Below are 11,602 nucleotides of genomic sequence, written 5' to 3'. Positions count from 1 at the left end.
ATATTACATAATTCATTGCCCCAGTGCAAAGTCTAGCTCTTCCATATCCAGAAGAGGGGAGCACACCCACCCGGGGACCGGCACATCAAGTTAACAGTGGCTTCTTGATTAACGAGTTCTGTGTGTGAGCTCATCATTGCACCAAAAGGACTTGTTTTTCATGCCATGTTGTCAAACCTTTGAATTGTACTTTATAAACGGTGTCAAACATATTTATTTAGACCAATGTGACCACTCCTAACCAGCAGTGTGATATCTTCACCCCTAGGTGTCAATATTTATCCATCACTCATGTAGGTGTGCGTGGTTGGCCCAAAGAGAAATCGGTGGAATGTCTCAAATGAATCCTGTTGTGCAATCAGAGTTTCACAAACAAGGAGCAATCCCTTGAAGAAGAGCACAAAAGCACAGCAGAGACACTTACGTAAACAATATACTGAAAGCGAGCTGTCTGCTATGTAATAAACATTTATTAATAATAGTGGGACAGCGATTTAAAAAAAGATTCCAAGGAAGAATCTTTTTGTCCTGCTACAATGTTTTGTGAAGTATAGACAAAGCGTCAACTTTCCAAATATTTTAAATAAAGCAAATATTGCACAGAGCAAAATTCTCACTTTTGTTTCAGCCCTCCATTTAATTGAACTGATTGAACTGGAATGATTTTTATACAGGTATTGACTGTATTAGGATCAAAATATCTTTGGAAAAACCTGAGTGCATTTTTGCACAGAACAAGGAAAGCCATTGTTTTTCCACCAGGAATAATCGAAGCATGCAGAAACGGATCACATATCACCTGATCATGGTTATAAGACGTCTGACATGTGGAGTTGTCAACCTGTAAATTTAATAAAAATGTGGCTGTAATGTTGTCCTTGTGTATATTCGCCTGCTCCGATTTGTACTTATTTTTGAATCCTCCATTAGTTCTTTTCTCTTAACTGAGACTCAGATCTTTTTTTTTTTTTTTTTTTTGTGGTACTGCACACTGCACCAGTGTGATTCAGCCAGACTGAAGGCCAGAGTTCTTGTGTGTGCCTTACCTGCTCAATCACTGTTAATGAGAAAGATTTTGGATTTTGTGTACATCTCCCATAGCACCACCTCAGGTACTTTTAATAACACTAAAGCTATCGGGGGCAATATTAGGATGCTGTGTTTGTTTGGATGTCCAACATAATATCAACATTTGTTTGCATTTGTTGGATAACGATGCGGCAAATTGAGTTGCTTAAAAACTAGAAATGTAATTAGCGGAGACTTATTTCCAGACGCTACGACTTCCTTTGCTCTGCTTAGTAAGCGGACAAGTGACCTGAGGCACAGTGTCCATTTTGGTTTTGCCTGGAGGAGGAGGACCTGCGTGTCATAGGTCAGAGGTCAGGAGGTGGAATGTGGCATCCAATGGTAATTCAATGACGAAGGAAATGGGTGTCATAGGTATATAACTTTGTTGATCTATCTCCAAAATGTCACCTTTGATGATAAAATAAAACCAGCCTTACCTCCAACTGCTGAGTCCTTTGACAGACTGTGACACTGAAAAGATGCACCACTTCATAAATGGATAATTACCTCACAGGGCTTAATGCACCACTTTTATGCAACAGTATCGCTCTGACACGTTCTAACAAGAAGTGTGTCAGTGTCTCCAGATTTTGGCAGAAATACAACCGTTTGGAACACAGTTTGAATTGTGCTTTGGAATTCTGACCACAGCCTCTGTTTTCTGTCAAGAAAGAAAACTGAAACCTTTTTACAACCACCCTTTGGGTGAGATTTTAATGCTGCGAGGTATAGTATTACTTTTACGCTTAAAAATAGCTCAGTGTTCGAGGGTTTTCAACCGACAGCCGTTGCAGAGATGAGATATTAATTTGTCAGCTGTTAATTGTGTGGCACAATGTGACCTCAGTTGCATGTTTGTGTGTGTTGCTGCTAAGCCCGCGGTGGCAGGGTGACACTGGCTAAATGTTTGCAGATGAAGGCCCCCAATATTTAATCACCACGGTAACAAGGGTCACCAGGGTAGGCCAGTGGGGCAAGCAGCCCAAGGCACTGGGGATATTGATGGGGCAAGATGTTTGCTTCAGAATCAACCGCTTAAAGGTATGTGTGTGTGTGCATGAGGTTGTGTGTGCGTGTGTGTGTGTGTGTGCGTGTGTGGGTGGGTTTGCCCCCCGATCGTCCCTTGACTACTTGCCTGAGGGGAAAGTGCGCTTGGCCGCTGCTCCACCAAACTCCACTTAACACAACCATCTCTCCCTGACCTCAGCTTGGTCCACACAGTCACCGTGTGACAGGAGGAGAGTGGACACTTCCTGGTGAAAAATGACTGTGTCATTGTGGCGCTGTGTGCACATCTCTGTGGTCACACACTAACCGCTGACACCGCTGACATATATATATATATATATATATATATATATATATATATATATATATATATATATATATATATATATATATATATATATATACATATACTGTATATATATATATCACCAGGAACAGGAATATGGCTATAGAGCCTTTACTGACTTCATGGACTTTTTACATTGCTCCATACAGACAATTAAAGGGATGGAAAGCTGCATTTAAAGTTAAAGAGTTTGGCAATTAGCTGCTAACTGTAGAAACATAATTTGTTGTCAAATGTTGAGCATGGACTTCACATGCATAGGCCGCATCAAACTTTTTTTTCATCCATTGTAAATGAACACGTGTTGATTCTGATGCGGTTAAAAACAATGAAAGTAAAAAGAACATGTGATTAATATTACTAGGAAAATAAATAATAACAAACTATCCTATATTTTATCACATAAGTCCTGCTTGTTTATAATCAAGGAATATACTACTTCTCACATGTTTGTGAGGACTTTCCTTTATCAATCAATCCAGGGATCAGGTATAATTGTGTATCATTCTAAACAAACACAAATCTATTTGCCATTCTGTTTGAATTGTGAATCGACTAAAACAAGTAGAGTAAAGTTGCTGGTTAAGTCAGCCCATTAATTCACTTTCTTTTCTTTATTGTCACGTTCAATTTTTTGTTGCTTTTTAAGAAAGTTAAGAGAAAGAAACTGGGGTGAAGTCACTGGAATGAGGTTTTATGGTGTTAATCGGCCACATTATGGGTGGTTTATTGTTTGTTCACTCTGTTCTCATAAAACCAGCACAACATTGTTGATTTTATTCCCTCCCTCAGTCTTTTCACAGTTGGGTTTGCACAGTAAAAGAATACAGCCACGGAAAGATAAGAAAGGTATATGTTTCACTTTTCAAAAGAGTTTGAATAAACCTGCTTTTCATCCATTTAGAAAATTCCACCAAAGCATTGTGGGGATCCTGTGGGCAGGAATACCGCAGGTCCTCGGGGAACACCACCGGAGAATATTTCCCGGAATTTGGGGCCTGTGCAACCGCAGCAGCAGCAGCAGCAGCAGCAGCTCGTTTTGTGTCTGAACGCAGCTCAGCTTGAGATAACGCAGGTAGCAGAGCTTTTTGTCTCCTTGACTGTTGCTCTCTGGAGGACGGACAATGAAAACAGTAGAGCGGAGGGGAGGGGGAGAAATATATAGGAGAGGGGAAAAAGGTGCATTTTTCAAATGGTGAATAATTAATCTGCCCTGACATGATGCTGCGCAGGACCGCTTCCTGTGGCTCAAGTTTCAGTGTGTGTGAGTGTAAACGTAGTATGGGGGGAGGGTTCACTTCCTGCCCTAACTCCTGATTTTGGGGGCCTTACATCTGTGACAAACTTAGAAAGAAGTTGAAGTGAAAGCAGAACTTAAGAACATATGCAAGTAAATCGATTAATTCTGGCTTTAGAGATTTGTGTATCGAAGTAATGAGTTGTAAAAGCGCACAGAGCAGTTACGGATTTGGGGGATGAGAATCCAGACATCTTTAATAATGAAGGGTCATGAAGGTTTTTTTAGCACCATGTGGGCATTTTATTTACTATGGGCAATGCAACCTGTATTATTTCAGTGCAAAACTGTTTTCGCTGCATATTTCTACCTTGATGCAGGTGCTGGTCACGCGTGTGGCCTCAGGAAGTGGTGCGCTGCCCCTTCCAACCCAAATAACCTACTTCCAACATTATGGTTCTCCTCCCTTTAAATCCAGGTCAGGCCCACCATGTCGATATCCCTGTGGTGCCCTTTTTTAATAACCCCCGTCTAACCTAAAATCTGTGGAGATCCACGAGTCAGATTGTGTTGTTGTGTGAGGCACCTCCTCACAATGCGACCCAGGGACCTGCACCAGTCAGATTCTGCTCAGCGTTCAGTTCAAACTCAGCGTAGCTACTGTGTCTTTCTTGTGCGACCAGGTTGTGGGGCAGTTACTGGTTTGAGGTTTGGTGGCTCCAGGTAGCGGACCTGTTCACTTATACACTGTTATGTAGTCCGGAAGATCCAACTATTTATAACTCTCCCACATGCGTGGTTGCACACACACACAGACACACACACATGCACACAAAGACACTGCCATGTTGTAATCCTGGCACCTCTCTTGTTACAATGCCATCATCTCTTCAAACTCGTTTTCTGGAAACACACACACAAACTTCTCTCTCTCTCTCTCTCTCTCTCTCTCTCTCTCTCTCTCTCACAATTTCTGCGTTTATGTGTCCTTCATTGCATTTATATGTGCTTTTGGTCCTTTTGGCTCTTTTTTTGATTTTTAAAATAGGTTGTGTTACTTTCCCCTGTGTGTGTGTGTGTGTGTGTGTGTGTGTGTATGTGTGTGTGTGTGCACGTGTGTGTGTGTGTCTCTCTGTGGGTTTGTGAAAGACTTTGAAAGTTGGCATTAACCCCCTCCAAGCAGCCTGGGGAAGAGAGTTATGAGGCATTTAGGACTTTTTTACAGGACCTGGGGAAAAAAAACAGGCAAACGGTTCATGTGCCACCAAACTCTAGCCTTATAAAATCCCACAACCAACACCTTCTGAGTGAGAAGAAAGGGACAAACAGGGGGAGAGAAACTGTCACTCCATTTAAAATGTTTTGCCTGGGAAAGAAAATCCACAAACACACATACACACACACACACACACACTGAATCAGTGGCTAGTGATAATCACTGCATCAGCAAGACTTTCTTACAGACCCGGCATCTTTCTTTTTGTCTCGGCCTGGTCTTCCTCCAAGTGCACACCCAATTTCTGGCGTTGCTCACACATTTTTGGCGAACGGCCTCAATAGTGAGGCACAATGAGTGGGTTTTTTTGTGTGTGGAGGTAAACAAAAAGGGGGAAAGGGGAGGGAGTTTGAAGAAGAGGAGGAAATGAGAAAGAAGAAATGTTAAACAATGAAAAGGAGACTGTATGATAGAGAAGAGGAGAGAGCGCAATGAAGAGGGAGATTAGGGATGATGGAAAAAACGGAACAACACAGACCACCTCAAAGTCGTGAGAGAAAATACGACGGAGAAATAAAGAAGGTGAAAAAAGAAATGGAGAGACCACACCAGAGTGAACACCAGAGGGAAGGCTGGAGATTTCAACGTCAATTTCTCTCCCAGCACAGCTCCCCTTAGACAATATGCTAGACTCACTTTTACTGCCAAGTCATCCCCAACTTTACCCATGTGTGTGTGTGTGTGTGTGAGTGTGTTTGAGTGCACATACTTGCTCATGACAGGGGCCCTCAGAATGCCAGTAAACTGCAGCTCTCTTTTGGTTATTGCTTTCAACAGAGAAGAGCTAAAACTTTATATAACCCAGTATGATGCAACACTGTGTGTGTGTGTGTGTGTGTGTGTGTGTGTGTTTGGGCCGAGTCGGAACAATTCTCTCTACTATTAACACAACAAGGAAACATACATTTCCCCACTGACAGCCACACTCCCGTCATTGTGAAGGAAACCTGTGTTCAGTCAAACAATGGCCTCTCTTTGTAGCAATAAGACACAGTGCGTTGTGCGTGACCTCAGGGCTCTTTTCACGCTGATAGTCTGTAGACGAATGCATGATAAGAGACCGCTGTGGTTATATAACGTAAACATGGAGGAAAGCTACTCAATCATCCTCAACAGACTCCCTAAAGTTCCCCATTTAAAGCCAGAATTAGAAGACTCCAAATCCAATAAAGGAACTTTGTATAAGGCGAGGTTAATTAAGTTAGGAGAAAGAGCCAATGTGTTTGAATGAGCCGTGCTGGTCTTTGATAAAGCGCGTATGTTTATATTCGTAAAAACGGGGTCACTGTGATATTGTGTGGTATGTGGAGAGTTATACGGGGCTTGCGCTTAACTCAATCTGCAAGATAAACAGCCTCGGGCGGGAGGGCTGGGCGGGATTCATATAAGTTGGGTCCCTCCCTCCTGACCCCTTTTCTCACGACGCTTCCTCTTTTTCTCACTTCTGCCTTCATTTTGAGACGATTCTCTCCACACCGTAGCTCCCCGCCATCCTCAGCCCACCTCCATCCATCCATCCATCTGAGAGGTATTAGCGATCTGAGTGGATGCTTTGTCGACGTGAATGTGGTGGCTCGGGGTCCAGCTGGGGGTCCCTGCAGTCTGGGGACGGGGTCAGTTTGAGAGGTCAAAGGTCAGGCGGGATGGGTGCAGTTGGCACCGACCCCAGGGAATGTGTGAGCACTCATTATGTTACTGGGCTGCTTTGCCCTCACTTCCTATCTGTCAGTCCTCTGTCACTCTCTTCCTTCCTGCTCGCTATCACACACCGGGTTACCGTAGCGGCCTCCAAAAGGCTTCTCTTATTGCTTCTCCTGCAAGTTGTTAACGAAGGAGGCCGTGTGCCGGTAAAGGGGTCCTCCAGGCTGTGCTGTCATCAAGAGGAGGGAGAGCTGTAGACTAGAGAAACATCATTGGGGAATTCCTCCCAGAATTAAAAAAAAGAAGGCAAATACAAAATGATTTAATGATTATGATTTAATATTTTGTATTCCTGTAATTGGCAACAATATACTTAATGGCATGCCAATAAAGCTTGATAAATTGAATCTATGTTTTATAACTAGGTTTGGTAATCTTAGCGTGAGTACGCTAGATTTTTAAAAAGTATTCAACTGATAAACTCATGCATATAGCCAAAAGTTGCAAAATCTAGCGAGAAAGTTTCTAACTGGGAAACACTGACAGTTATCCCTTCTGCCCTTTACCTGATCAACACCACAGAATCATTATTAGCGTGAATTTTTTCACCTTTTCTTTCAGAGCGAGAATGTGATCAGAAAGCAGCAGTCAAAAGCAGCAGAAAACAAATAAAAGAAGACTCCAGTGCATACACACTTACAGACAAACACACACACACACACACACACAGACTGCTTCAGGTTGAGATGAAACCACGATAATTAGCACTAATGGAAACCAGGCTTGCAAATCTATCTCTCACCCTCTCGTCTTGTTACCCCGTAAAGGGAGAGCTGTAGAGAGACATGGAAACATCAATCAACTAAAATAAGAAAAGGGAGAAGTTAAACAAGAAGCTCTATGTTCGTTTAGACGAGTCAACAAACATCAGGATGGTCCAAATGTCCGTATGCGGAGGCGTGGGGAGCCCCTTCTCACAAAGATGCACAGCGCCTGGTTTTTAAACACACACAGGCCTGCACCTCTGACTCTTAGATTGCATTAGACTGCACGCCAGATATAAACTGTGATTAATGAGCGGGACAGAGAGAGAGAGAGAGAGAGTGTCAGTCATCAAAGAGTTTATCATCCCAGACTTACAACCAGAGAGCCAGATGCCTTCACGCTGATAACCGGCGGTCGACCCAGTACCTTCGAACATCAAAGGTGGGCAGGAGCTCAGTTGCTCATCCCCCTCTTTCTGTCTGTGGAATGTATTTCCGTGTTTGGTAGGCGTGAGAAATCTCCATCGGTGTGTAAAACCTATATATACTGTATATACAATATATATATATATATATATATATGTATGTGTGTGTGTGTGCGTTTTGAGTGAGCGAGTGAGCCTCGAAACCTCAGAGGTGACATTCCTCTGCGTCAGAGCAACAACCTCAAGTTTAAGATAACACGGCAACGGTGATCTCAGGGTGGGAATCGATTCCCCTCGATGGCAGGCGAGGACCTCGGGTCAGAGCTGATGGCTTTACCTTCCGCACGCAACCCGTGAAGCAAAAACACATAAAAGGCTCCCAAAATCATCACTCAACAACCCTATGGAGAGATATGGAACGCAGTATGAAGTGTTTCTCAGTATCTTTCATAAATGACAGCTCCAAGTGCTCCTGGAACTATTCCTGCAGGACCTGGGTCGTCTTTAAACACGTATCACTGGACATTTATGGGAAGTAGACTTTTGGTAATGGGGCCCCATCTCGTCCAATAGCCCTTTTCAGATAATGTTACATTCCATGTAGGATTTACTTTAGTGCAGAAAATACATTCATATTTAGATTCATTTTTGTAAATAATGCAATGGTGATTAGGCCGAGCTTTGCTCAAGAAGACTTACTAAAGGTTGATTTCATGAACCCGTAATTAAGAGAGGAGGTATTGTTGATTAAAATCCTGGTTTCAGGCATTTTCATTTCAATGTAATGCATGTTGAAAATGAAATGAAAATGGATTGAATTTAATTGATTTCGAATTGATACACCAAACTCATAATGATTTAAAATGTGTCTTTTAATGATCATCTGGTTTTCTCATTCTATGCCTTTGTTGTTTTGATCACGGAGTTTGTATGTAAATAACTTCCTTTTTTTTCTTCAGTTATGTAACCATACAGGCATTCAGGTTGCTTTATGACCGTTAGAGCTCTGGTCTGCTGTAGCACCTGCAGGAGACTCCCATGCTGACCTGTAGCTTGTTGGACATCTGGGAATATCATGCATGCCTCGCACAGCTCTATAGTCACGCTGTTCAAACAGACCACCGGCTAATTATGGCTCCCCCAGATCCCTGAGCTCCAGAAATCACTACAGACTAAGACACGAGTACGAGATGTTTTCTTTTGCTCCCTCCACTGTGGTTTAGTTAACTGGCGATTCAGCAACAAACAATGAAAATAAACTCTCTACATTGGCTCAAAGTACTGAAAGGACATGAGTTTGTTGCCAAAAATGTTGGATATTTAAAACGTTTAAAACATATATCAGACATTTGGAGTGTTAAATAACCAACCTTGTTGTATTACTTTGTAACTCAGCTTATTGTTTTAGCTGAAAGCCTAAAGAATATTCAGACAATGGAGAAGTAAGAATGACACTTTTATTTCCTTTATTCAAGATATTACCAAATATTTACAACACTCAAAATGTGCAGACTCCTGATCCATTCAGCATCATGTGATATCCCCAAAATAAATAAGTTTCATTTGAGTGGGGAAAAGGAAATGCAAGCTTGTGTAGAAAAATAAATAAAAAATACTTCATTTACTGTGAAACGTTGTCACCAATAATGTGGAATGAATTGTCCTATTTTCCCCTCATGTTTCCAAACAGAGCAGTTTATCCGACATCATTTTGTTTTTACTACATTCATTGTCGCAGTGGTCTGTCTTTCTTCATATCCGTCTTGTCTGTTCTAAGTGCTCCCTTGCAAACATTAAAGTCCTTGCAATGGGAAATATGAAAAGGCCACTCTCCTCTGAGGCCTGAAGCACAGCGCTTGGTCCCTCGGCTCTTGTAAGATTGTTTCAGTCTGTCTCATCCCTGGTTCTTCACTCTGGATAATCTGTGAAAGAAATGCAAATCCAGTTAAGAATAAAATGCAATACATATAGTGTATACAATGGTAGGCTTTTTTACAGAGATGTATGGTTGTGACCGATGAGGAAGTCAAAAGCAATGCAAACACCTCTATGTATTCAGAATATGGCCCATCTCCGACTTTGTATATAGTCGCAGTTTAAGTTTAGTGAAATGTTGTGGCTACAAATCATGTGCGTATTATTTCTATACAGCGTAGAGCCACCCATGCTTTCCATTACGAAAACGAAGCAAACTATATTGGAACACAACACTACAATTCCTTTGAGTCGTTGTGCGTAAAATGTGCATTTTGGCACGGTTCGTCTCACTGCAGAAAGTCACTCATCATACCTTCATGCACCATCCACAGCAGGCCTGTTAGTGGGTCGTGGTGGACAAGGACCACGACCCCCCCATTCTCCAGACCGAGAACGCGTAGCTCAAGCGCTCGTGCGCCACGTAGCTGCAGCTGGTCCCCCGCGCGTCCAGCTCATCGCTCTCCAGCACTTGGCACAGGAAGTCGATGTACCGGGCCGCCAGCTTCAGCGTCTGGATCTTGCTGAGTTTGTCCGACGGGAGGGTGGGAATGATCTTACGTAACGACGTGAACGCCTCGTTGAGGGACTGCGTCCGTTGCCGCTCGCGGACGTTGGCCATGACGCGCTGCGTCTGGAGGTCGTCGAAAGAGGGCGCGGGGCTGCTGCTGGTTTCGCTGCCGCCGCTGCCCGCGCTTCCACCTCCAGCGTCACAGCTCTTTCTGCATTGCTTCTTCTCGGGGCTCGGAATCTCAATGTCCTCCTCCTCCTCCTCGTCGTCGTCCGCGCGCCTCCGAGTCGCCCGCCGCTTCCTTGCACCCCTGCGCGGCCGCTGACGGTCGTTCTCCTCCTCGCTGTTCCCTGCACTGTCCATTGGGGAGGAGTCCTCTTCCCGCATAGTCTCTTCCAAACAGTTTGTATTGTATGTGGGAGCGTAGTAACCCCTGACCCAAATTCAAAGAACTGGACACAACATCAACAGACGCGGCAGTTAATACGAACCGTGGCCTGCGAAGGAGAGTGGACACCACACAGAGGTTTCTGCTAGACTGAAAGGACCGGGGCTCTTATAGCGGGGATAGCGGGCAGGAGGATTTGGGGGAGTGCTGTGATTGGGCGAGGAGGGGTGTAACACAATACTGCAGGGGAAGGAAAGTTCTAGCTATAATATTGTGGAAGAATTGTGTTTAAGACTCCTTAAGGACGCATGCAAGGTTGCGTACGGGAGTGAATAGCGGTGTCATTGAATCGCAGGTGTATATTTTTGCATGAACATGAACTGGTTTTCTACCCCAAATGCATAATACTGTCTCTCAATCTTTGATTCATTTTAAATGTTGATAACCGTCAGGGATTTGACGTCGAATCCCCTTTCTATCTTTTTCCTTTTGGTAATAAATAATAATGTAACAGAGAACATAACATGAATCCCCCCACATGTAGTCCCCAAGCCTCCCGCTCCAGGTCTAGACACGGCCTGAGATGGGAGCAGCGGTGGCAGTGAAAGATATCAGACCTACTGGAACACAGGAGGTTGACCCAGCAGGAGGCCTCTGCTCGTATAAGCAGACCGAGGTGTTTATTTTCCCGTCAGCGGCCCCGCGTTGAGGTATGCGCTTAAACGGGTCGGACTCCCGCAGGGATCTGGACACCGCGGCTCAGGTTTAAAAGACGGGCCGTCCCAGGGAGCTCTGAGGGCGGATCCGTGCTCACAGCGGGGTCGCTAAAGGCGGTGCACGGCTGGAGCGCAAAGCAAACACTGGAGGTGATAAAGATGGACTAGGTAAGTGGAGGGAGGGAGAGAGAGAGAGAGAGAGAGAGAGAGAGAGAGAGAGAGAGAGAGAGAGAGAGAGAGTCTAA

General features: G+C 43.9%; 1 protein-coding gene across 1 annotated transcript; it reads right to left on the bottom strand.

Moving 5' to 3' along the window:
• Positions 1 to 9,211: 9,211 nt before the first annotated feature.
• twist1a (twist family bHLH transcription factor 1a) lies at positions 9,212 to 11,154 on the bottom strand. Its single transcript, XM_037474573.2, has 2 exons — positions 10,059 to 11,154; positions 9,212 to 9,690 (listed from the first exon to the last, which is right to left on the bottom strand). Exon 1 carries the CDS (start codon positions 10,638 to 10,640, stop codon positions 10,086 to 10,088), a length of 555 nt encoding a protein of 184 aa, XP_037330470.1. The 5' UTR covers positions 10,641 to 11,154; the 3' UTR covers positions 9,212 to 9,690; positions 10,059 to 10,085.
• Positions 11,155 to 11,602: the final 448 nt, after the last annotated feature.

Source organism: Pungitius pungitius, chromosome 17 (assembly GCF_949316345.1).
Source record: "Pungitius pungitius chromosome 17, fPunPun2.1, whole genome shotgun sequence".
NCBI classification, from domain to species: Eukaryota; Metazoa; Chordata; class Actinopteri; order Perciformes; family Gasterosteidae; genus Pungitius; species Pungitius pungitius.
The sequence above is the reverse complement of the archived record's forward strand: the minus strand, read 5'-3'. Positions and strand labels throughout refer to the sequence as shown.